This window comes from Pholcus phalangioides, unplaced genomic scaffold (genome assembly GCF_987345545.1).
Source record: "Pholcus phalangioides strain wild (caught in Gottingen) unplaced genomic scaffold, Ppha-v1.0 ptg000009l_1, whole genome shotgun sequence".
NCBI lineage: Eukaryota > Metazoa > Arthropoda > Arachnida > Araneae > Pholcidae > Pholcus > Pholcus phalangioides.
In genome coordinates this window covers 1029776-1057212 of record NW_028301602.1, presented here as the reverse complement: position 1 = coordinate 1057212, position 27437 = coordinate 1029776, and the positions used below count along the sequence as shown (strand labels likewise).

Sequence of the window (27437 nt, the reverse complement as noted above, 5' to 3'; positions counted from 1 at the left end):
GACATCTATTTACTACAAGGACTATAGTGCTCTTAAGATGGCCACATGGTCCTGATATTTTTCCATATCTACCGCAGCATCGATTGAAAAAAGGTATATTTTTTTGTGAAAAAAACAAGGTTAATTTTTTATAAGCACGTACTTGTGATTGTAATTCTCGCTAACAATTGCACCAAAATTAACAACCCTTTATCTTCAATTCAATTTTTAGCATGTAGTCTTCCACATTTCCTGTATATTTCAATTGATTATTGCTTATTCAATTGATTCATGTAATAGATTATATTATTTGTGTGTGTTTCTCTGTTGGCCGTTCCTAATTGACCAGGGATTCAAGTGTCACTCATCTATTTTGGCGCAGCAAACTTTCATTTTTGGGGCAGAAATTTTAAAAATGGAGCAGGCGTAAAAATGGACTATATCTGCAATATAAGAGGGAAACTTCTCCCCAAAAGGCTGGACGTTTTCCCAAAAAAGGTTAGAACAAATAAATCTAAACAAATTTCCTTCACAAATTAAAGTCCATTAAAAATTCTTCTAAAGCATCTGTCACTGCTAAAGCATGCAATACTGAAATGACAAAAATAATTATTTCACTTTTTTCAAAACATACACATGCATGCTGAAAGCCAAACCAAGAATTTCAGCACTCCTTTTCCAGACAACATATATGTAATATTATTTCACCCTCTGACTGATATCGGCTGTCAGACAGGCATAGATTCAGGACAATGTGTCGGGAGGAGTGAGTAGGTTTGTTCAAATGACCCACATTTTACAGGCCAGGGCAAATTTTTCCATACTATTCGGCCCTTGGGAGGGACAACTGCACCCCTCTGGATCTGCAACAGCTCTCGGAATCAGAAAACCATGCGCAGGGATTTGGCTCTTTATAGCAAAACAACAGTTTTGGTGTAGCTCTTGTGTCAATTAATTAACCAACATAAAATCTGTGCTTGCTTGACGTGTAAAAAAGTTACCACATTGGCCAAGCTAGTGAGAAAACTAACCTAAAACATCATTAAAATAACAAAAATTAAAGCCATTGGGTTCATACATTAGAATCATAATTTGACATAAATTAGGTGAATTCCAAATATAGTGCATTTTAAAGATTTTGGAAATGCCGAAGCCACAATTTGCGAAATGAGTGGAATAGATGGTACTAGATGCACTACCCTGTTTATCAGTTCCATGTTTCATATTGGGTAAATGCCCATTATACAGCATACTGTGGTAAATCACGTGCACATGTGATACACGTAGCTCATGGCATAGAAAACCTGCTCCTAAGTAAACCAGGGAACAGGTGCAGTATAATCCTGGTTATATCACCTGTTCTTAAACCAGGCTGTAGGAAAAGAAGCTCGAAGCTGAACAGCGGTAATCCATATTTTGGAAATTAACCATAAATTGTGTCCCCTTTTCAACGAAAATAATTCTCAATTGTCGCACAGTCATTCCACATTTTAAACGGAATCGATATCACTAAGATTTATATAAAAACAAATTCCAAGTGCATACTATTTTTCGACCCATGGTGTAGGTATAGATCTTTTCTTATGAGTTTCGGGTTTCGATTTTTCTGCCTTGATCCCGGAAGAACTAGGCTGGAAATTCTTCAAAAACGCCTCCATTGACAATGCCTATTTAATAATGACAACAATAATACAACAAGAAAAACTCACAAAACAACAATTAAAAATAAATGACACAACAGTAATGAATAGAAATCTAGAAATGTTATTTTTTTTTATTAGTTAGTTTCAATAAAATTGAAACATAAGTATTTCAAACTTGAGAAGTAAACACGGTATTTACCGAAATTTTCACGCCCTAGACCACTAGTTATTTACCAAGATAAACAGAGCCTGCAAGAAATTTACCGCCACATGTGGTGAGTCTGGATGTTTGCTTCAAAACAGACACTTCATAGGACATTGGTCTAATCGCCTTTGAAGTTGAAAACATTTTTTCAATAAAACAGAAAAATTTTGGGATAATTCCATCGAGGAGAAATACTTTATTTCTCCTCATAAAATTTGTATTTCTCCTCTAAGGATAATTCAATGTTGGAAAAATCATTGAAATATTATTTTTCATTTTTTGATAATTTTAATCATTATTATTTAACGAGAAAAAATTAGACAATTGATTTGAAATGAACAGAAAATTTTATAAAAAAAATGATGAAATATTATATCAGTTGTGTGTGTGTACAGTCTAGATAATAAAAGTATAAATTTAAATCAAAATGTCCAATCTGAAAATACGATTGATGTCATATCCTTTACGCATTTCCTCTCAAAGAAGTGTAAGAAAATCGTAAGTATCACCTTGTCTCTTTTCCATGCTTGACTTGTACTTCATTAGGAAATAAAAACAAAAATTATTATTTTTTTATTGTTCTGAGATGTTATAACTGTTGTTGTTATTATTATGTGCTTTCCTGTTGTTAAGATCGCTGGCGTGTTGTCGTTGAACGACCATGTATGTTATAACACAATGATCATCACTGTGTAGGGGAGAGAATAGGTATTTAAAAACAAATCCGGAAATAAAAGGTGAGTGATCATGAATCAGAATAAAGCACGAAATATGGTGATACGCCTCCCGCTTTGGCGATTTATTCGTCGGGCGGGAGGCGGAATAAATTTCTCTGAAGGGTGGGTGTTGAAATATTTTATGTACAGGTAGATTTTTTTTTTTGCATCACAACAACAGCAACTGACAAAGAAGGTGTTTCCCCCGAAGGTCAGCAGCTGGTTTATGACCTACTTGAACTAGACAAATGTGATTTATTACGCGGGCCTACTTCCTTTACAAATCGGAATATCCCTCCTTGCTGTCACTTAATGAGTAAAAGCTAAGAAATTATTTTTAGTGCCTTTTTTTTTCAGTTGTTGATCTGGTAAGAGAGAATATTTGTTAAAATTGAAAATATTTTACTCGTAAATGGGGGAAAAATGATCGAATGAACTATTATGATGAAAACATTCTTGATCACGGTTTTCAGTTGTGAGAAAAATCCTGGGCGATTCCCTTATCAGATACAGTGAAACCTCGCTGCAAGAATAGTTGATATAATGAAAAATCCCCCTGTAGCAATATTTTTTCAAGCGTAATTTTGAATCGTTCTCTCGATACAATGATAAATCCTCTTAGTGCAGCAACTAGGTCCTTGGGCAGACATTTTTGGTGCCACCTTGTAATGTTGAAGGACAAGTTAAAGGATAAAATTGCCCTCCCTCAGGTCCAGTGCCCAGGTCATCAGACCTGCCCTCCCCCGTTATGGCCCTGATCCTTTTAAAACGAGTTTTTTTTTGTCCGCAGAGTGTCTTTGGAACAGCTATAGTATAATACCTTTTGGTGATTTTTCTGTTGGTGAGAAAAATGTTTTGAAAGCATGACAAGAAGTCAGCAAGAGTGAAATGGTGTCATGCTTTCTGAAGTCTTTCTTACCAAAAAAAAATCACAACTTATCTCTCAGTCTATGGCTGTCAAAAATGAAAAAATGAGGATAAAAAACGACGAAAACAATAACATTCTCAGACTGAACAGGAGATAAAGATTATAGAATTCAAAATAATAAAAACCAGACTCTTTTTTTTTCTTTTTTTTTTTATTGCAACACGCAGGGCAAAAAAAGCTCTCTGGATTTGGTCGAAAACAATCTTCAATAAAAACACGGTTGCAGGATTTTAACGACTAGTATGTAAAAAAATTAACTGAAATGAAAATATGAAACGTATGACCTGATAAAATAAATCCAAAATGGCATATTCCAACAGGAAAAATAATGTAGCATGCTGAGAAAATGATATATATGTATACAGTACATGTATAAATGAAACAAACAAAAAAAGCTCTAAAATACTAATGGCTTTTATTCAAATGTGGCGGTCTACATCAGCGAACTCTGGGGGGAGGGTGACGTCACCTTCAGATGATAACCAATGGTAAAAAAAGGAATAGTAAACCCATAAGCATAAGGAAATAATAGCGAACAGAAAAAATAAAGGGCACAAAATAAAATGCCAGACCAGGAAGAGAAGCACAAACATGCCAGAAAGAAAATTGCCAAAGGAATAAGAAATTATACTATAATTGTTATAGCGTTTTCAAATTCCTGACATTTTGGAGGAATTGGGAACAGGAAATCTTATTTCCTGAGAATTCTCGGGAATTCCAGAAATCACTTATTTACAGTGAAACCCTGTTCTCTAGCAATGCTATTCTATAGGTAAATTTTCAACAAATATTCCCATTGATTTTTTTTTAAATCTTTTATATTTCATTTTCAGTATTATAGTGTGTCACATCAGTAACTTTCCAGATTTCCTGGAAATTTTTCTTGGGATTTCAGGAATGGGAAATCACAGAAATAATTCCGAGAATGGGTGGGTGGGAATTCTTGCTCAGAAACCCTCAATTGTTCCGTCACAAATGAAAAAGGCAAATACAGTGATTCCTCACTTAATGAAAATAATTCGTTCTGAAATCGTGTGTTCCCTAACGGAAATCGTCATTAGCCTAAACCTGATTTTCCATAGATTTCTATAGAAAATCATTTGATTTGTTCCAGGTGCTGCACAAAATTTAAAGATTTGAAACACCTCAGAGCACTGTAAAAAAGACAAAAACTAACTGAAGGCTAAAATGAAGACTCGAGTGACGGAAATTCTTATGATGATTGGCACAAAAGTTCAGCTCATGACACTACTGTTTTATGGTGGTGCGTGCATCTGTATCAGAAGTGGCCAACTTTTGTTCCAGCCGTACCACGATCAAGATTGTTCTGGATGCTCGCGTGCCACTCTACAAATTTTGACATGCAGACTAAAAGTCCAGTCTTTATGGGGGACATTGAGAATTCCCTCTATTCCTGTGAAATAATGTTCTGCTGTCTTCTTATTTTCGTAAAAATATTCAGTTGTCACTATTTGTGAGTTTTGTGTTGTTTTTATTTTTGAGTCATGAATTTGATTATCATAATGCAGATTGTGTGTGTATGTATGTATATCGGCAGAAGTTCATGTTACCTGCACCATATTGGGTATAGACACCAGAACTTGAGGACTCGCGGTTCTTGGGCTCACCCTTCTAAATAAACTTTGTGAGAGGACGTAGTTCCCCCTCAAGAATTTATGGATATACAATGTAATTGTAAAATACAGTTCATGTCCTCAATGCTGACAATCCTGAATCTCATACACATGGGACATCCAGCAACTATGTCCAAAGGTGAAAAACCGAAGAGAGACGCATTGAGTAGAAAGTCTGTCATCACATAGTAATTATTTAAAGAGTGCCTACCCTACTAAATATAGGTTTGGCAGCCTATACAATATCATCATTCATAAGAAGATTGTTTAAAAATTAGAGAGAATTTCTTTGATTGAGAAATGTAATTTTATTATTTTTTTTAAAGCATTTGCGTGCCACTCCTGATACCATGGCACTGCGGGTTGGCCACTCCTGATTCATATAAATGAAAATGTCCGTAAGCTGGTGCATTTGTTAGCTAAAGTATCCCTGTAGTATAATTTTAAACAGCTACCTTACAACAATGTTTTTTCTTAGTTCACAGAGAATTGTTATACTGAGATTTTCTATATAATTTCAGTTCGTCAAATTTTGATCTCAAAACTGATGTCTTTTTTTCCCCAGCAGTTTGACATTACTTATGTTATGGGAACAGAAAGTGAAGACACTCAGTGGCTTCTGGATTTACTACAAGAAGTGCAGCTCGAGCAGTTCTTCACCAAAATAAAGAATGATCTTCAGATCACGAGGCTTTCACATTTTGATTATGTTGAGACGTGTGACTTGGAGAATATTGGCATGGGAAAGCCAGCAGCGAGGCGCCTCTTGGATGCCATCAAAAAGCGTCGTCTACCTTCATGGAGAAAAGGAGTATTGAATAAGGTACATCTGTGTCTTTGATTTGAACACTTTAGTAGATACAGTGAAACTTTTATATAATGACTATCTTGTTTTTAAAATGCTAGCTATAATACCCTTTGCTGCCAGGGTTTTCTCCATATGCTGGGAAGGTTAAATTAATGACACCATTGCATAGCATGATTTCAGACAAGTTGAAAAATAGTTTAGTTATCCTTTGCCGCCCATGAAGGTAACTAAACTTCATTTTCACCTCGACAGAGAATGAATGTAATTAAAAAGGTTTTTAGACGTCCACTGCTGTAAGGAAGCTTTTTAATTTGGACGTATTATACTCTGTGTTTCTCTCTCTCTCTCTCAAAGGTTGTGAAATCACACTGAACACCAGCTATGAATGCTGTGGAACTTATACTACATATTTTGTGAATGAATTTCGGTGCATTTGAGGTTAAGAAAACATGGTAAATAAATGATATGCATTAAAAAAAAACATATAATTAATGCGAGACTAATTTTTTCTCTGATTTTCAGATATTACCGACAAGAAAAAGTGAGAAAAATCCCAAAAATACGCCATCCCCTGTGGATCCGCCTGTTCTGTCACCCACAAGTGGTTCCCTTACTTGTCTAATTGATAAAAATGAATTGAAATTGCTGAACAAGTTGGGCGATGGCTCATTTGGTGTTGTTAAGAAAGGGGAATGGACAACAGTTACTGGGACCATTGTAAGTATATTTCGCCCGATGCTTAAAAATCAAATACTTTTTATTGTAATTTTTTGTGATGACATTGAGCAAATGTCAAAATAACTTATTGATTTGAACTGAAATTAAATAAACTCATTGTGTGGTCAATTGATTCAAATAAACTGTGTTTATGTGTGGTATAACTATAGGATTAATTGTGTGTTCATAGATATCTGTTGCTGTGAAGGTTTTGAAACAAGATGTCTTATCTTGCCGTGGTGTGTTTGAGGATTTTGTCAAAGAAGTCAATTCTATGCATATATTGAATCATCCAAATCTCATCCGTCTTTATGGGGTTGTTCTATCTTCTCCTATGATGATGGTGAGTTCGAAATCTAAAATGTGTATGTCATTGGGCTTTGTTTTTAAACACAAAGCATCCCTTTCTGATATATCACTTTTGAGCTCTTTATAATTCCTGAACCCCTCTTGATAAACACTCCTCAGATGCGGTCATCCCTCTTTTACCGCTAAATAATAATTTCCCGTTGAATAATAAAAGTATGTATTTCAAACCCGAGATTAGCTGTCATCCGTCTTTTCAGATTAATCGTTTTGTCCTGCCACTGACCCCAAAATAGAGGTTTCACTGTATATGATGAAAGTCAGGGAAAAATTCCGTGCATAAAGACAAAGCAGATTCGAAAAACAGTGGGATGCATCATTATATTCAGAATTACAATCCATCTTTTATACTTGCTACAGGCCAGATATCATTCTAGGGCTAATAAAATACTGTGAATATTTGCATTGACAGTAGTTGGTATCACAATCTTGGAATTTTTTAATGTTCACACATCATTGTGATTTTTCATCTTAAAGGCCAGAGCTTTTCTTTCATTTATGGGAGTAACTAGAACATAAGTTCTGGTGTAATCTCTGTAAAGCAATCAGCATTTGTTATAACGACCATTCTATTACAACAACTGGTGAGATAGGTCTAAAATGTTTTCATGTGACAAATATACTGTATGTATTCCTTTTGATATAATGACCACCGGATATAATGTCTGTTTTCGACAGAATTATGTTGATCGTTGTAACGAGCCTAGACTGTATATGTCAAAACGTGCAAATGCAACTAGGGATTTAACAATTCATTATATTTGCATTCATTTTATATCTTGACAAATTTAAGAAAAATTTAGGTGTCAGTAAAATTTTTAAGAGCCATTCATATCTCCCCCCCCCCCCCCCCAAGAAAAACTGTCTAAAATAGTTCTTTTCTTACTTTTCTGGAACTTATTAAACCACTTTTTATGTTGATAAACATGCTCACATAAATTCCAAAACTTTTGTGTCACCTACAACTCTAATTTAGAAATTATTCATGGAAAATATTTGTGGTGCCATCACCAATTGTTTAGTTGACGTGGCAATCTGTGGCCTGGGGTTTGTCAAGCCTGCTATTCACAGAAATATATTTTTTACCTTTTTTCTTGTAGCAGTGTTTTTCCTGAAACCATTTCAGTATGGGCACCATATGTGATTCTTCCTACTGGCTGCTAAAAACATTATAGGCTGTATGGCTGAATATTTTTCTTTTTAAGTTCATGTAATCATGTTCACCATATTTATTGAAAATGTTATCAGCAGAATTGTTAAAAATTCCATTCAATATATTACAGCAGTCTCGTGTTATAATTTTGATGCTGATATTATATGCATTTTTTTTTTATATTAGAAGTGCTTTTCATAATTTAACTAACCTAAAAACGTAGCTAAAGCCATTAGTTGCATTCCTTTGTCTGCTAATGTGTGCATGATGTAACGAGGGATTGTTATTTAAACTTTTATTTTTAATATAACAATTCGTGATATTTAGACATTAATACAAATGATATTTTCTAGGTGACTGAATTAGCTCCTCTTGGCTCACTGAGAGATAAGTTACGGAAAGAATGTCATCATACACCGATATCATTGCTTGTTTCTTATGCTGTTCAAATTTCTGCGGGTATGGCCTATCTAGAATCTAAGCATTTTATTCATCGAGATTTGGCAGCAAGAAATGTTCTGCTATCTTCTTCTAAAAAAGTATATTCAAGTTGTTTATGAAACTCATTTTATGTCACACAATTGAATGGAATTTTCTGTGAAACATGTTACATCATTATCTATCAATCTAATTTTAGTGGTTTAAAAAAACAACTTATTTTTTGATGTAGGGAATGTGCTAATATTTTCAAAATCATTTTCAATTGAACTTTCATTAATTATGAAATTATTGAGTGAAGTCAAAGTTTGCCTTCCATCAAAATTGAATGCAATAATAACAAGGATTACACAGAAACAAACTTCACGTCAGGTTTCACTGCACGTACACATACATTCCCGCATGTACCAATTCGTTAGAGGTTCTGCAGAGGAATATGGATGAGGTACATGTGTGGTTTAGTAGTGGTAAAAATCCCCATACATATAATAGTGTTTTTTTTCTTAAAATTCTTCCAAATTGTTCTGCAGTAGCTGTAATTTTCTGCGACATACGTCGCAGATTTCGGCACATTCTGCTTTGCGGGCTTCAAATAGAAAAATTTAATACCTTATTTGTGACAAGTGAATCTGATACCTTACATTTTTAGAAAATTCTAAAACTAAATCAAAGTTCTATAAGCAGGGCCATTCTTTGCTCAACGCCAGTGTTTGCCATTCACACATCAAAATTTAATTTTGCTCAGTATTTCGTTGAGGAATGAAAATACTCCATTAAAATGTAAGGTATTTTTTTGATAGTTATTTCTTTGTTTTTCATTTTAAAAAAGTTCCCCTCTTTTTATAAAATTTTTCCTTATAATTTTGGAGAATAGTAAAATTACTCTTAAAAATTATTTTTTCAGATAACCACGTCTGACACTATATTTATTCTTCTTCACTTGTAGTTATTCTCTCTGCTGCACTATGTTTTTGGCCTCACCTATGTGGTAGTGAATATTTGACATGTGTCTCTAATAAAAATGCTGATTTAAATTTTTTATATACTTTCTCGATTTTCTGCCATATACCTGTTTGTATATTTTGTTTCGAATATGAAGAGTTTGATCGTGACTGTTTCATATATTTTTCCCTCAAAGATCAAAATTGGAGATTTTGGCTTGATGCGTGCATTGCAAACTGAGGATGATTGTTACATCATGACAGAACACAAGAAAGTTCCTTTTCCTTGGTAAACTTGGACTGTGAAGAATTTATCTTATTATTGTATTTATAACTTCTGGAATAAAATTTGACTTAACAATGTAACTATAATATTGCATGGTTAATGATGCTTTAGACTTTAGGTTTCAATTATGTTCATTTCTATTACAAGTTCAATGGCAAAATCATTCTAGATGGAACTAGCTACAGTAAATTCTGCCTGAAATGTACTTATTAGGGCCATTCAATGTATTAGAACCGCGGAGTGGGTCAATTTGACCCAAATCAAACTTTGTTTTCATTTATCTTGAAAACTTATTAGCAGATGCTAAACAAATTTCGTTACTTTTCATGATATGAATATTAATTCACGAAAATTTTATTATCTTCACATTTTGTGTTTCTGAGTTATAAGCACTTATACCTAGAACTGCGGTTTGGATCATTTTGACCCAACGTACTATTCTATAAGAAAAAAGGGTATAGAATTTTCTTGGAAGTGGTTATCCTTTCTAAAAAGTATTTCTAAATGAAGATAGTGAAGAATAAGGGTCTTTCAAGGTCAAAGCCAATTCATTGTCAGAGCAGATTTTTTTTTTTTCAATGGAGGAATGGCACACACACAAGTAGAGCTAAATATTTTTTTTCTTTTGTAAACTCGAATACCTGAAATTCTGACGGGACTCAATAAAGATTTCGGGAGTGTAAGAGTTTAACTCTAGAAAAAACGTGTACTTGAAATTCTGGATGCAAACGATGTCACAGAAAAATAATAAAATTCTGGCTTGCATCAAATATGTTTTGAATGGATTTCCAAATCTTGGGAAGTATCAGCATCCAACGAATCTCTCTTTCAGAGCACATAGTGATGCAACACTGATCAAGCCATTTGAGAGCAAGGGCAGAAATGCCTCAACCGACACTTTTTTCACTACACTGAAGCTGCCTCAAATGCTAAAAGCCAAAAAATACGAGCTTAGTAGAGACGGTGAGACGAAATCGAAGAGAAATATTATCTGGCGCAATAAAGATAGTGAAACAACAGTTGTATGCAACAATGATGCCACAATGACAATTTATCAAGGAAAGAATGATATAAGCTTTTCATTATTCAGCACGCTTCATCTGGCAGTCGATATTGGCAATAGTAGTCCCAAAAAGCTTCCCCACACACAGAAACTATATCAAGCTACAATTCAAAAGTGGTATGATCGTTGTTGTAGCGATCAAATGCCCAGAAATATTCGGAGAAGATGACATTATAGACGTTTTCTACAACATCCTGGATCTAACTATAAAAAATTCCTTTATTTTGTAGAGCAGTACAGAAGGCCAGAATTATTTTTCGAAAGCAGTTCGTCTAAAATCTTATTGAAGAGCTGCGTTCATCATACGTGTTACCCTTGCACAAAAGGAAACGTTCGTGCGCTCTTGATCATGTATCTGTTCGTGAGCGATCAAAATAATAATAATAAGAGTAATAAATAAAAATAAACGAGTCTGATGTCAGGTAACATAAAAATGTGGAAACAAAACTGTTAATTTTTGCATGGGTTGTATAACTTCAACATGCGATGAATGTGCAAGAATGTGAAAAAAAAAAATTGCTCAATCATCATAAATTCCACTTATCAGTAAGAAATCAATACTTATTTGACAGTATCATATTATAGACTTTCTCATACTTAATTTGACGTACTTATTTTACATCTTTGACATATTATGGGATAACTGAAAAATGTTTTTGGACTGAATAGAGTAAATAATGTATACTAAATCTTATTTTTACTGAATTACATCATTTTTAGCTGATTTCGAAGCTCATTTTATATTCATAAAAAAATATAATTTTCCATTATGAATATGCAATTGAACAACATTGAATAAGAGTAGGGTGAAAACCCCAGGAATCGAAAATAAATTCCTGTTTTTGCTATGAAACACTGTTTTTCACAGTGTGGGTCAATTTGACCTAGTCTGCGGTTCTAGGTATACCGAAAGTGCCATGATTCTAGTGTTAAAGAGCACGGGGGGAAAAAAAATTCTGAAAATTATATATGTTGTAGCTTGCATTATGTGTGGGGTGATGCATGATATATGTAATAGCAATTGTACCTTTATGAGAATTTTGTTTCCCACGAAATAGGAATTTGCTGTGTGAATAAATTACAATATCATGCATTAATAGCATATTTAAAGTTAGATTTCACATTTGTTGTTTTGCATGAAACTTATCTAGGTGTGCTCCAGAAAGTTTGAAATTGAGGCAGTTCTCTCATGCAAGTGATACTTGGATGTTTGGTGTTACATTATGGGAAATGTTCACCTTTGGGGAAGAACCTTGGGCTGCATGCACTGGCCAAGAAGTGAGTTGAACATTTCTTCTCAACCAGATCTTATTTTTGTGAGGGCCGCCTTCTCTTGAGGCCCCCTGGACTGTGCCAGAGTGGGCCCCATGCATTAAGATGGCACTGATTACAGTGATTTATTACATTTTTATGTACTGTATTTCTCAGATTAATGCAGATAATATGCTCATGAGAGATTAGTGTAGGAAAAACACCAAAACAGATTTTTTGGAGCAGTTTTAGAAACATAAGAACAGCATCACCATATCTGCCACAAAATTTGCAGGTGTGGTTTATATGCAGGAAATTACAGTGTTAGTGATTATAGGGGTGGTGGTGGCAATAAAATGAAATGTTATCTTCTCTTGTAACCATGTTACTTTTTGTTTGATTTTGCTTTGGTGGGTTTTGTGATTTTCAATAAATATGGATGAGATATTTCTGTGTTAATAATGCCTGAATTATTTTGTGTAATGCCGCACTATGTTTTTGGCCTATGTTTTATTCTCAGATTCTGAAGAAGATTGATATTGAAGGTGAAAGATTGGCACAACCAGATGCTTGTCCGACAGATATTTATCAACTGTTGCTTCAGTGCTGGGCTCCGAAGCCATCTGATAGGCCATTTTTCCAAGATCTCCATAACTTCTTAGAAAAAGTATGTCAATAGGTGAAAAAAAATTATTGAGCTATCGATAAATATCATGCATATGGTAAAAGTCTGAAGATTGATAAATCTTAGGTTTCTGCTTGTAAAACCTGAAATTCTTTTACTGAATCAAACTAGTGAGTCTGAAAAAAGTTTCTAAACGTTCTTTTGGGCTTTCACTAAATCAATTAGGAAAAACCAAATGATAAAAGTCCATTTTGTTCTACCAGTGATTTAACTGGTTCCCGTCTTTACTAATCATCACTAAGTTATCACTATTTAATACTAAATGTTTATTATACAAATACAACACCACGACAGGCAAAATGCCCAGCGAGGTGGCTGAAAAAAGATGCCCATAACAAATATGGATGTCATATATTTCAAAAGCAACCCAATTAGAAATGTAATTAGAAACATTATAAACAATATATACACATGATAAAATGTTATACAATGCCCATAAAGAATACTTATGGTTGTCTTATTAATATCATTATTATATCAATTAATATCATTAATTAATTATAATAACTTGATTATACCAGTACTGGACAAATAAATCCCAGGAACCAGGTTGCAATGGTTATTAGAAAATCAGTATTGGTTCCTAATATTATTCTTCTAAATATTTTTTGATTTTTCAACTCCGGATACAGCCTACCTGTTCCAAAAATGTTAACTAAAAATAATGCATAAACTAAAAATGCTTATAAACATTTCCATTTCTTGGCTGTTTATTTTGGTAATAGTCTAGGATTTAAATATCTTCAGGCTTTAATCATGACATTAAGAAATTTTAGTTTGGAAAGTGTGAGTACTAAAATTGATCTTGAACTGTCTTATCAGTACTGTTTCTATTTTTCCTCCTTTTTTTAACAGTTTTAATTGGTACATAATTGAAATAACAAGATGCAGAAAAATTGGTTGCATAGTTTTTGCATGATGAGCATACCTATCATTAGCCTTTTAATTTAACTTTTTTGAGAATTTAATCCCAGTTTTATCAGTTTTTCAAGGAAATAGAAAAAATCAATTTTTCTGCCATTTCAAAATTATTGAGATATAATTTCCTAAATTTTTTTTTTTTTTTTTGCTTGTAGGCTCATCCCTACTGTTTGAGAAGTTCACAGAGGCTCGAGGAACCAGGAAAGTTGAAAATAGAAGTTGGAGATATCATAGAAGTGATTGATGGAAAGTGAGTTAAACTAATATTAATTTGCAGTTTTTTTTAAACGAATATTAGATCTTCAGAGGGAAAATTAGAATTATGATTTTTTTATCTAATTGGGGTAAGTGTTGATAATGTCACAAAATATTTTAAAGGTCGGAGCATTTTTGTTGGAAGGGCCAAAACCAGAGAACTTTCGAAATAGGTATTTTTCCACGTTGCATCGAAGAGAGACAAAAGCATTTGACTCCAGATGATATCAGCAAGCCTCTACGCAACAGTTTTATTCACACTGGTCATGGTGACATAACTGGAAAGACCTGGGGCCAGCCAGATTTCATTGATGAGTAAGCTATTTCATTGTATCAATTTGAAAGCAGGGCGTGTAGATTTAGTGATGCGTACATTTTCCAACTTATTTTTCATCACTATAATACTATTCTTTAAATTTACAGGGTCTACTTGAGAAATCCCATGGAACCTCCAGATATATTAGGAGTGAAAGATAATTCTGGTCCCACTCTCAAGTTACGAGATCGAAACCGAAGTTGGTTTATTTATATATCTATATAAAAAGGATTCCTGAAAAATTACATATTTTATAGCCAATTTTTTTCATTCCGAGAATTTGATCTACCAAATTCTTAAAAATAATTTGACTGATTAGTATGCATCTGCATTGGGGCTGTATCTCTCTTCCCCCCATCAAAAGTTTCCACTGCTACTATAATACCTATTGAAATATTGGGTCTAAGAACTCCTCCCTTGTGTGAATATTTTCTATAACTGGACACCAATGCTAATTAGTAACAAATTTTGTATATATACCAACCCTAAACCTAATTTAAATGGAAGTGTTGCCAATCCTTTTACTAAAGGTTGAAAAACATCTGAAACTTTGCAATTTTGGTTTTTATTCTCAGTTTCAACAATGACTCTTAGAATGTCAACTTTGGTTATACCAAAGGTTCCCAAACAATCATCGTTCTTACTTCTGTTATAGTATTTATCATTTTTATGAGTCATTTATCACGCTGTCTGGAAAATAGAGCAAAGTATTTAAGATTTAACAAGGAAGCAGAGTTCATAAAATCAAGGTTTGCACCTGATCTCCTCCCAATCACTAGTTTTTTTTTAATTAAAAACTTTTCCAAAAAGATCTAATACATAATTTAACGTGTGCAATTAAATTATAACTTCGCTTTAGCACAAAAAAATTTAAATATGCATTATTTGTTCATTTTTGTCACACCACAGATTTTCTGCACACAATGGCTAATTAGACTGGGAGCTAAAGTTTATTGTAGAATATGAACATGCATATCTTTTTCCAGTATATCTTGCTGAGCACCCTAGTTCTTCGGTGGGACACTTCTTACAGTACTAATGCGTTCTATAATCATGTTGTACCTTTGTGTCAAGAAAGATTCTGATACAGTAGGACAGTATGTTATAAATCCGAGCTACCGTGCCCTACATTTTTTGTAATGCATAACATTTTTGAAGTTAATTTACTGAATTGAATTGTCACAATATTTAAATTATTGCAATCATTTTATAGGACCAGCATCTGAAAGTGGAACTAAAACAAGTGTAACGAAGCAGTTTGGATACAACAGATTTGAAAATGAAGTTGCTGGGGAGGCCATGTTCAATAGAATGCGTCGAAGTGAAAAGTCACACTCGTCTCAGTCTTGTGCAGAGTCCAAAGAAGGTGTTTTAATAGATTTGAGTGAAGATCCGCCAAAGACAAGCTCATCACAATCATTTTTACCTGTGAACCAAAGCCCTCTTCGTGTTTCTACTTCCCTCGTAGATCTTTCTAGTGCATTTTCTGGTCTTTGCTGCGCAGAAACCAAAGGCTCTGCAGATTACGACTTTTTCACTTCATCCCCATCAGTTGCTGATTCGACATCTCACAGGGACCTGTATTATAATGTGCCACCAACAGAATCTGACCAAATGTCGTTCAGGTATTATTCTGCAGTTCCTGCTGAAAAAAAGAGTAGTTCTTCCAGTAACTATTATTCCCCAGTGTGTGAATCAGATGGAAAAACTGAATGTATTACTACAGAAAAATTTCCTAGATTACCACCACCTGTTAGTGTTGTGCGTGCCAGTAGTTCTAATTTGTGTGCCTCTGGAAAACCGGCCACAAGTTTAGGACCTATGTTTGGAAGTAATCCAAATATATTCAATGGTACAAACAGTATTTTTACTGGAGATGTCCAAAATCCAGCGAAGGGCCCAGCTCTCAACTTTGGTGCTCCCATAATGCAGAGCAGGAGCAAAATCATTAAGGAACTAGAAAAGTCTCTTGGGAAGAAAGAAATGTTTTCAAATACGTCAAGGTTCGATGATGTGAAAGCCGGAATGAAAACTAATTCTTTTTTACCAGTGCAACAGCAAAAGCCAATTAATGTGTTAACCTTTGGGCCTGCGGGAGACCAGCTTAAATTTCCTCATGATATCAGTGGTACCTATAGAGGCATTGGAAGCGCTCCTCCTGTACCTAATTTACCGCCAAACACAGTTGAAGTGAAGCCTTTCATCGTGAATAACATGTCCACCATCAATGACTGCATATCCAGGAGCCCATTGTTTACAGGTATGTCCGAGCAATCGGCTAGAAATCATGAACTGAGTTCCAAAGATCTGTCCACTATGCAAGCTCAAGTAGTGGGTGCAACTTTCAATGAATGCAACTCTGCATATAAGAGAAACAATGGTAACTTGCATGCAGCTATTAAAGACTTGCAAGTTACGCAGCTGCACAAACTTGGGTTAGCATCAGTGTCACAGTGTCAAGTGGCTTTGCATTCAGTCAATTGGAATCTTGAGCAGGCAGCCTCTGCACTTCTTGATGAAATGCAGAACTTCCAAAATTCATAATGTTGCATTTAAATATTGGTTGTAGTATTTATTGTTTTAGATTTTAATTAATGACTTTGACTAAATTTATGTTAATGTTTATGGGAGTTAATGTTTGTGTGTGATATATGCAATATATATATATTTTGTACAGTCTAATTGGATTTTCGATTTCATTTTTTGTATATAAGTTACTATTTGTGATTACCAAATGTTGTTACTGTACTACCATGGGAATAAGTTGACCCAGTGTTGAGCTTTATTGAAAAACATATTATGCCTTGTTGGAATACAGGGTGTAAATAATTAAAGTTTCCCCATCTCTGAGCTGTCCACAGCCATAAATATCTATCAGATATAGATGTTCTAATGAAAAGGTGTAGAAGAAAACAAGCAAAATGAGTTTTAAAATTTACCTCTAGAGGGTACTTTCTATCCAAATTGTAGTGCATGCACTAATTTTTTGCAGACATGCAACGAAACTGCTCAAGTTTCATAGCAGGGTATCTAAACATCTCCCAGCAGAACCATTGCATTTCTTTACTAACATCAGTAGACTGAAATAATATTCCATTTTAGACAGTTTTCCGTTTTATAAGGGTGCAAATATAAGCACTAACCATCAAACAGATTAAATTTTGATTCCGTTTAAGACAGACTTTAGTCTCATACAGTGTCTTAGACAGGTTTCACTGTATTTGGTGAAACAACCTTTTACAAATACAGTGAAGGTTTAGTTAACGAGAAATTCACATAATGAGCAAACATTTTGAAAATTTTTTGACTCTGTTAACGATTGATGATTTGCATTACGAGCAAAAATTTTGAGCTTTGTTTATTTATTTTCATGTTACCACAACTGAGTTGATGGGTTTGTGCTTTTGCACACACGTGTTATGGAATTGGGGATAATATTATCCCCTAAAGTCTCCATTAAGCTTGCCTCACTCGGAAAATTAACACATTGCGAGTGTGAATATTTACTATACGAAACTAGATGTAGCATTGTAGCCACATGTACATGAACTTTTTTTTTTTAATTCTTCTTGGCAAAAACTGTGGGCTGATTTGCATTATTAAACTTGACTTTGAGGGGCTAGCTCACGAACCTGATCCATTACTTGTAGAAGAGATTGTGTGCTTGGGAAAGACCATGGATTGGAGGTGCATGAGGATGACATTGAAGAAATAGTGGTGAAAAATGTCTAGGAGGTTGACAGTAGATGAAGTGATAGATCTCTTTTGCACGCACCAGCAAGAGCTTATGGATGGTATCTTATCTGAGAAAGAGAAGTCCCTCACATAAAATGAGATTAGAGAGATGTGTAGAATGTGGAAATCTGTGCAATACTCTGTAGAAAAGTCACCCCAAAGAAAGCTGTAGCAGTGTGCGAGCAATGAATCTGTCCATCAAACACAGCAATTTCCCAGAAATCCTAAAAAGGAGGCAAAAGCAAATGCCATTGGATAAGGCTCTTTTTGAAAGTCACTCAAAAAGAATAAGTCTGCAAACAACAGCAAGTCTGTAAATCTTCCTAAACGATAGTCGTCCTCTCTCTCTCGTCGTGTAAACATTATCTTATTCAATGTTGTTTTTATTAGTCATTTCTGTATGAATGAATAATTGTGGAACAAATTATTTGAGTTTCCATTATTTCCTATGGGGAATTTTGCTTCGGATAACGAGCATGTTGGAAGAACGAATTAAGCTCGTTAACCGAAGTTCCACTGTATAGTAAAAACCATGGAACCAAAAAGTGTGCAGACAGTTTAGGGATTTGAAGGGGGGCTCTCTCTCAAAAAATTCCATCTTTCCATTAAGACATTGCTAAAGGTGCATACTTTTTGATGAATTGTTACAGCTCAGAATAAGGGGACTTTAGATATGTACACCCTGTATATGGTATTTGTATTCAGATTGCAGAAAACATGACAATTTAATTATTAAATATATTTTTATTGGTATGTATTGTGATGAAAATTTGATGTGATTGAAAACTTTCATGAAAGGCATTAAAAATGTGCATCTCATTTTCCTGTACCCTTGAGCTGATGGGGAATAAATAATTAGAAAAAAGGTGCACATCAGAGCTGGACAAATCTCTAAACTTTACATGCCCAAATTAACATTTATAAGTCAGTGACAAGCAAGTAGTTGAAAAAATACATGCCTGATCAAAACTTACACACTCCCCAGCATAAGTGGATGTAGGCACATCAAGAGGAGTGCCCTATGTTGATAGTACTTTTTTTTTACTGAAGGGGAGGGGCCATTGCCTCCGTCACTACCCCCCCCCCCCCTGTATTGTATTTACATGTGTACCCTGTACATGTTGCCAATAGATTTTTCAGGCCCTCCGTGATCATATAAAAAAAACTTAATTACTATAAAAGGCTCTTTGAGGGACAAAAACAAAAGGCAGTAAATACGTATAGAGAAGGGTTGATTTGTATCACCCAAGTCATGATCAAGAGCTTAAAACCATTTTATAGCAAGAATTTGTTTCAAAAGAAAAAAATATCAAATTTTATAGTTTCGACCATCAACACAGCTCCATAAACTCATTGGGCAGTGAAAACTTGGAACATTTTGGAGCATTAAACATTTTGAATTGAAATTCACCTTTATGTCTATGTCTCAGATGGTGTACTCTTTTAGCTATCCAATGCATTCTATCTTTATAACCACCGAGAAAAAACTAGAGAAAGGATATGTTTAAATTTCTACAACGTGAATTTTCCATATCTTGAAGCAATTTTAATCATCTGTGTAATATATATTTTGTACAAATCAAAGTTCAATAGATTGAATTTTTGATAACTAAAAGTGATATGAATTTCTGGGAGTGCAAAATATTCATTGGAAATTAAAAAGTTTGACTGTTTTGCCATATCATGTAACATTCTGCAGACCCATAAGTTTAAAAATTTGTTTAACATATCAAAACATGGTCAAAACAACAGTCTTTAACATGAATTGTTATATACATATATTTTCAACATCACTGCTCATTGATGGGCGATGTAATTTTGAGAAGTTTTGTGGGTGTCCGTTACTAGTGCAGAGAAAAAAAATGGACCACAATTTTCCACCAAGTGTTTCACTTTAATGTTTTTATTTCATTTTCAAAAGATCGTGTGATCATGCAGCAGTGCCCATTATTCAACCCAAGACCGTTTGATCGTAAAAGACCTTTTTTTTCTCATCATAAAAGTTTTATTTTAAAGCAAGTTGGTCACATATCAATATTTTCAATCAGTGAGAATACAGATTTTTTTCCCACTCATTAATCACAAATGGAAACCTGGGAATTGTAAAGGCAAAGTAAAATTGCTTTTGTAGTTGAAATTTTGTGGTTGATGTGGGGAATGTAGAGATGGTGTTGCCACATAAAGCAAACACCTTGTTTTTTAGAATATATATTTTTTTGAAGTCCTCATCTGGTCATTTTTTGTGACCCAAAGATCTGAATTACTTAATTTGATTGTTGGTAAAATTTGTATTGTACTTTAACATGTCTTTCTTTCTTTTAAACTCATATTTTAAGATTTAGTTTCCATGTATCATTTTTGCAAAATGTTGTGCATAAGTTTATTTATATACATATGTATTCAGGATTTTGTTATTAGTGTTTCAAATGTGATCTGATATACTATTGTGTTTATTATTTTTTTCTGTGATGAGAAGCTGGAAAAAAAAGAGGGGCATTTGAAGATTGTTTTATCTAAATTATATTTTCAGAGCTTTTATGACTCGTTTAAATATTTTTGTTTTTCTCCATTGCTAAAGTCAGGGTAGTTTTTCTTATGAATTAGCAGTCATTATACATTAGCCAGTTAGAAATCACTAATTTTTGGAGGATTAATTGTACGTGAAAAGTTTGAGTGAGAAAACAATTTTATTGGAAACTGTATACTAATCACATGACCCCCCCCCCCTTCTCCTCTGACGAAATAGATAAAAACCATGTAAGCTTTGCACTCAGCAATACAATTCATAGTCCCGGAGGGTTTTATGGATTCTTTATGATGTGAATAAGCCTGTAATTAGGGCTATAGGCCCATGTGCCCAATTTAACCTCAAACAATTTATATATATATTGCCAGCAGTGCATATACAAAAGAAAAAGCCATGATGACAGTCGAACACTGAAGTTTTAACACTTCAGACTATTTTTCTATTGTGTAATATTTGCGGCACTCAAAAGTCGATAAACAAATGAAAAAAATTATAATAAAGATAATGTAAAAATTATTGATAAGCAATAATGAAAAATTATGAACACATTGGCATAGTTACAAAATTTTTATCTTTGATTAAATAATTCTACCAATTTCCTTGAGATGGTATTCAAATTACTGATTGGACTGATTATTAAACAATCATATTTTTATACAAAATAAGGCTTCATGCAATTCCCAAAGCAGAATGGTTTGCATTGTACTGCAATGAGCTCTCGTCTGACTGGAAATGTTCTGCAGCAAAAACTCTCATTATAGCATTTTCTACTTTTAAAATTCCAAATTGCTCTGCAGTAGCACTAATTGTTTTGTTACGTACGCAACAGATTTGGGCATACTCTGTAAATATCCAATGTCATTGATTATTTAAGTGCTTCCATGCTATCGTTGCATTAGATACAAGTATATTCAGGAAAGGGAGGAGAAATCAAATCTACTTTTACAAAAATATTTAAATTCTCCCCTTGTATGTGTCGTCTTGGAAATCGCTTGTACTGACCCATAATTTTTGAGATGATTTCCCTTTTGATATTCTCTCTTCAGCAAGTATCTTCAACCTTTTACACAAGCTACATTAAAAATTGATGATGCTTCATAAGTCCCCCCCCCCTATAATAAACTTCAAAATATCGTGCAGGCATTAAAGATCTACAGTATTAATTATAAATATAGAGCTGAAGTTGTAATAGTTTTCCATCTGTGATTCCTTGTCGGAATGAAAATCGTCAGATTTATCAATAATTATTATGTTTGAATTGCACTTCTCATTTTTAATGAAATTACATATATTATACATAGGTTTGATGTGTATTGCCTGGTTTTTTTTTCGAACTAAAAGTCTAATAAGTTCGAAATTCATACACATATTATGTGATATTGTTTTGTGTAATTTACTTTGGCAACATAAAGGAAAGCTTTGTCATTTAGAGTTTTGTTGGTAACCGATAAAAAGTGATTGTTCCTTAGCGAGAAAATATTTTAATTTCATTGGTGCTCTTTTTTTTTTTTTTTGTAATGTATTTACAATAAAAGACGAATGAAATTTTACGTTTGCAAATCTTTAAAGAAAAGTGTAAAACAATTTGTAAAAATAAAGATATGGTATTTTTTCAGTGTGAAATATACTGAGAAATTGAATTTTCTGGATGTTATGCCAAAACTGATATTTGGAAAGAAAAGTGACTTTTCTTTCTAAATATCAGTTTCAGCATAACATCCAGAAAATTCAATTTCTCAGTATATTTCAGGCCGAAAAAATACCATCTCTTCATACAAAATGCCAACTGGAGCGAAAATTGCTGTAGTTAAGGGAGCCGCTGTGGTGGTCGAGTGGTCATAGTGACGGACTCGCATCGCAAGGATCCGGGTTCCAACCCCACCGGTGGTCGGCTGAAGTTGGTTTTCTGTGGTTTCCAACTTCAAGGCGCGAATGTGAGCCGATCTCCCCGTTAAAAAGTCTCGCCACAGAGAGCAACAGGCCTACAACGTAACTAATATTCAATCATTACACTTCACTCACAATTTGAAGTACAGATGGCAGCACTGAAATATCAAGCACAACACTAGCTACACACTCGGACTGTTAGGTGCACTCACTTTGTTCCAGACTCTGTCACAAAGCTGGGCTGGAAGAGATCTCGGCAACGGGATAAGTCCAGTGGCAGAGCCCCTAGCGTTCATTCATTCATGTAGTTAAGGGAGGATGCAATGACTCCACTCAGCACTTCATGCTACTAATGCGTTATGAGGAATTTAAAAGTGTCTCTGGTGTATTGGTTAGTGCACTTACCAGGTATGCAAGGGGACCCAGGTTTATTTCCCGGAGGAGACAAATCACTTTCTTTTCCAAATATCAGTTTTGGCATAACATCCAGAAAATTCAATTTCTCAGTATAATTTGTTGGGTTTTATTAAATGGGTTTTTTCCAAGTTATGATTAAAGATAACACATTGATGCCAACAACAAATATTGTTTTAATTACTTTCGTGTGATAACATGATATTTGAAAAAATTTTACATTCAATTAACATGGAAGTATGAACATTTAAACTTATGGTACTGGTATACCTTCAAAAGTCTGAACAAAAGCTATTGTACAATAAATTCACAAAGGTTAATGCTCAATAGGTCACAATATTTCTGTGACCTTTCTAAAGAAAGTAATAGAAAAATAAACAGGAACTCTCATTTCTTACCCGCACAAATTAATATGGCTTCTACTGAGATCAAAAGTGTGCACCCAAATACAGATCTATGTTATGTTTTTGTCCCTGTAAGGATCTAAGACACTTTATTTACCAGAACAGCACCAGTAATTAGTAGGATCAATGGGCCATCGAATAAACATCCATGTCTGTTCCTATGGCAACTACAACAGTATTGGCATCTGGAATTTTTTGTGTGTAATTTTCTAGATGACTCAAAATTGATTTCATGACATTGCATCTTTAAACACAGAAATTGGTCATTGAGTCCTTAGAAAAGTTGAATAAACATTTAGGACCATATACTTGAGGAAAAAAATTTAAAAAAAATCACACTTGCCGGCACCAAATTTGTCACACCCTGGTATGTCTGTATCGTATGAATTAGAAGGATCACAGATTTGAATTTAGAAGTTTTTTGGCTGTGACAACCATTTAAGTTAATTTTTATTTCAATATTTATACAACCCTTACAATATGAATGATGTATCTAAGGTCTATACGCTATTTGAATACTTTTTGTAACTGGAAGTATGTCTCCAGGATCAATAATTTGCCAGTAATTTATGGCAAGGGACTTAGCTATGTGCCATGCATAGAAAAAAACCTAGACAGCTGCAAGAATTAAACAAAACGACCATAGTACAATTTTATAAAAAAATAATCAATAGTTTCTGCCACGGAACTACATTCAATTAATTTGAGATTTATGCTTGCTTTTCGCTACCATAAATCTTGTGTATTAATCATATTTGTTCATGCAGATTAGATGTGAATATGTATGATGTGAAGTATTTTTGCAATCCTTGATTATAATGTGTGTAAAACTGGAAAGCATAGCAAAAAATTAAAGAATTACACCGCAAAACATGGTCTAATATAAAAGCACAACAGCATATTATTTCCAACCTCTAAACATGTAGAATAGTATTTATATTTTGCATGAGATTATAATAATTAAATTAGACAAATAAGAAACCAGTTAATACTTGTTATTAAATTTCTAGGTAAAATGCACGTTTACTTACATTATTTTATTTTATTCAGCACTTAATATTAACTGATATTGGTATTTTGAATGTACAGTGATACCTCAGCTTACAAATTTTTCAGCTAATGATTTTTTTCATGATTTTTCTATCACAGCTAACAAATATGGGTTCTGCTAAACATTTTCATTGATATGAATGCACACACTAACATAAAATAGCCATGTTGTTGAATTCACGCCAATCACCATCAGAATTTGTCACTAGAGCAATCTTTAAGATGTGCCTCCTCTTTTTGGAATTCTTGGAACCATTTCATATAAAATGAAAGACTCGAAAAGTAGATAGAAAATGCATTGAAAAAAAAGGAGCCTACATTTTCAGAGAATGAATTCTCAGTGCAAGATTCTTAGCATCAAGCTGAACTGTCTGGACATTCTATGAGATTATCTTATCAGACATAAGCTGATCAAATCACAAAATGGATGGGAACACCTATGGTATACGTACTGAAAAATAAAAAAATCTTCATCTCTCATCTCCCTATAGATTCTCATTTATCCAATTTTGAAGCTGTTCATTTTAGCCTTCAATCAGTTTTTGTCTTTTTTATAGCATATATTCCTTGGTGTTTTAAAAAAGTTATCTTCACATGTTGGGCAGAAGCTGGAAAGAATCAAGCGATTTTTCATAGAAACATATGGGAAATCATGTTTCGGCTAATGAATGTGATTGTGGAATGAATCGTCTTTATTAGCAGAGGTATCACTGTATTTTGTGATCCTTCTGAAACCTTGCTTTCTCCAATATTCAAAAGAACATGAGAAATCCCTGTATAAGTATCTTGAAAATTTGAGCTTCACAGGGGGTAAAAAGAATATTAGAAAGAGATATTACACTAAAAAATGTGGATAAACCTGCATGTGACAAAAGAAAAAAATGAATTTTCACCTTGATTTCCAACAGGTGTCGATATAATAAACTTTTGAACTGTACATAAATAGAAACATAATGTTCTTGGTACAATAACACACACGGCTAAATGCTCATCATATTATTCATATACATGTGTAAATATTTAAATTTTTTTTTTTTCAGATGAACATTGTGGTTTTCCTCAAGACAGTATTTCATGGATGTACAACAAAATCACATTCATATTGTAATAAGTACATTACTCACTATAATGGCTGTGATGTGTAAAAAAAAATTCAATGGAATGTATCAAAACAACACCAAACAAGTTCTGTGTAGACTAGAACACACAATGTCATTGAATTCCCCTTCTCAATTTGACTCATAGCCTTACACAAACTAATACACCTTTAATAAGGTAGTTTGCAGAAATTCTTGAAAATGCCATCACTCAAATATATTTTTATGCTGTGATAATAATTGTATAGTCAAACATCGATAAAGCTCCTAACAAAACATAATTTTACATTGTGTGACTAATTAGGCCATGTATGAATATGTGTGTGTGTATATATATATATATATAAAATCAACAGACAATATATACACATAGAATTTGCTTTTGATAAAATAAACTCAATATGGGATTTGATTTTGATAATACTGAATCATGTCATAGGTACGAGTACGGAAATTTAAGAATGAGTCTCTTATAATTTTTAACATGTAAGCCGCAGCTTCTTTTTCACTCGCTGCTGGAGAGAAACGAGTTTTCAGTAATTTCACTGTCTGGCCTCTGAAACATGGCAATCCTGTATCAAGCATGAGGGTGACCAGAGAAACTATAGCATCTTGATAGGGTCTGAATGGGGAGGTTAAAAAAATTGACAGAATTTAATAATGAAGAAAGAAAAAAAAATCAAATCCATTCGAAACATAAATAGCATGGTGCTTTTCTGCATAAGTAAAACAATATGCAAGTATGAACAAAATATACAGCAAGTAATGAAAGAGAAAATAATATGATAATAAAATCCTACCTCACAGCCAAATACGCTTGAGCACAAAGTTTCATAAACCATCGGAATGGTGGAGCTTCCATTTTACCGCCCATGATCATAACCATTTCATCCGTGAGCTTGATATCTGGCTCAAACCCAAGATTTCCACCAGGAGAGCTCTCAAACATGAACCCAAAATCTGTTATTTAATGCAAACAATAAAATATGTTATTTATGCAAATAATAATAAGAAATTCAGATGTAAATAAATGGGAACAAATAATCTGAGTTTTTGAACTGGAAAATATATTACTATATGATATGTTAGATTCACTATTATGAGTAATTTAACTAACTCTTCAACACATGCAATGAACATTTAACAGTCTCTCTCTCTCATCTAGCTGAAACAACATCACTGTATCCTTTTAATACTTGGCAAAATGATATAATAAATCATGAAATATTTGGCCTCGGTTGGAATGTAGCCACACTGTTTTCACCTTCTCTAGATCTATTTTTTATCTCCTGTTAAAATTCTATGCCCAAAATGGATAGCGCAGGGATAGCGCAACTCAATGTTGCTACTGAGATGGCATCACTTCTTGACAGTACCTGTTCACAACACTGAGTGGCAGAGGTTTTTTTTTATTTTCAGTGCTTTGAGAAGGATCAAATTTAGCCGATAATGCAACTTTCACCAGTTTTCCAGAGAAAAAAAAAATAGCATGAATTGTTGTGGCCATGAAATCATTCAAATCGATAAATATGAATAAAGCCTAAGAAATGTTCTACTGAATGAGTTTAATTATGCAGGAACTCAATCATGCATATCTGAAATATTGGTTGTTGAATATATGCAGCAAAAATACAAAAAACTTTTGACCCAACATGGTTACATAAAAAATTGCTATATTTCTCACACCATGAATATTAAACTTTACCTATATGAATTATGTTTCCATGAACGTCCAACATGATATTTCCATTATGCCTATCTTTTATTTGAAGGAGGAAGCCAACAACACTGTAAGCTGCCATACTCTTGATGAAATTTCTACGTGCCTAAATGAACATAAAAACATTCAATGAATCGAATATGAAGACCATCTATTTGATTATTGTCAAACTCCAAAGTTTGAGCACTCCTATTTCCAATTTCTTGTGTGATATAATTGATATTTCGGTGGCTTCGGTGATTTGGTCAGAACATGTCTCCAAAAAATGGATTTTTGATCTAAAAGTAAGTCTTGCTAA

The 27437-nt window shown here is 33.7% G+C and overlaps 3 protein-coding genes across 6 annotated transcripts in view; 1 reads left to right on the top strand and 2 right to left on the bottom strand.

Annotated features, from left to right (window-relative positions):
- The window catches only part of LOC149081600 (replication factor C subunit 4), a 49662-nt gene extending 47747 nt beyond the window's left edge, over window positions 1-1915 (bottom strand). The window contains exons 1-2 of the mRNA XM_089237006.1: window positions 1822-1915; window positions 1525-1646 (exon numbers count right to left, since the gene is read on the bottom strand). Of these exons, the coding sequence (XP_089093132.1) occupies window positions 1525-1637 (113 nt within the window). The 5' untranslated portion in view covers window positions 1638-1646; window positions 1822-1915. The remainder of the gene's footprint in view (window positions 1-1524; window positions 1647-1821) is intronic.
- Window positions 1916-2177: 262 nt separating this feature from the next.
- Window positions 2178-17424, top strand: Ack (activated Cdc42 kinase). 4 transcript variants are annotated; one of them, XM_089237004.1, is made up of 12 exons: window positions 2178-2325; window positions 5671-5928; window positions 6436-6630; window positions 6821-6973; window positions 8503-8688; window positions 9726-9817; window positions 12029-12155; window positions 12649-12795; window positions 13890-13984; window positions 14113-14304; window positions 14413-14504; window positions 15519-16985. In XM_089237004.1, exons 2-12 carry the CDS (start codon window positions 5692-5694, stop codon window positions 16847-16849), a joined length of 2847 nt encoding a protein of 948 aa, XP_089093130.1. In that variant the 5' UTR covers window positions 2178-2325; window positions 5671-5691; the 3' UTR covers window positions 16850-16985. The 4 variants fall into 4 exon arrangements, with proteins under 4 accessions (XP_089093130.1, XP_089093128.1, XP_089093127.1 ...); XM_089237002.1 differs by lacking the exon at window positions 2178-2325 and adding an exon at window positions 2326-2564 and having other exon boundaries at window positions 15519-16954; XM_089237001.1 differs by lacking the exon at window positions 2178-2325 and adding an exon at window positions 2364-2564 and having other exon boundaries at window positions 5674-5928; window positions 15519-17424.
- A 5600-nt stretch (window positions 17425-23024) lies between these two features.
- Window positions 23025-27437, bottom strand: part of Pi4KIIIalpha (phosphatidylinositol 4-kinase III alpha) — a 184750-nt gene continuing 180337 nt past the window's right edge. Inside the window, exons 45-47 of the mRNA XM_089237000.1 lie at window positions 27125-27245; window positions 26220-26379; window positions 23025-26041 (exon numbers count right to left, since the gene is read on the bottom strand). Of these exons, the coding sequence (XP_089093126.1) occupies window positions 25816-26041; window positions 26220-26379; window positions 27125-27245 (507 nt within the window). The 3' untranslated portion in view covers window positions 23025-25815. The remainder of the gene's footprint in view (window positions 26042-26219; window positions 26380-27124; window positions 27246-27437) is intronic.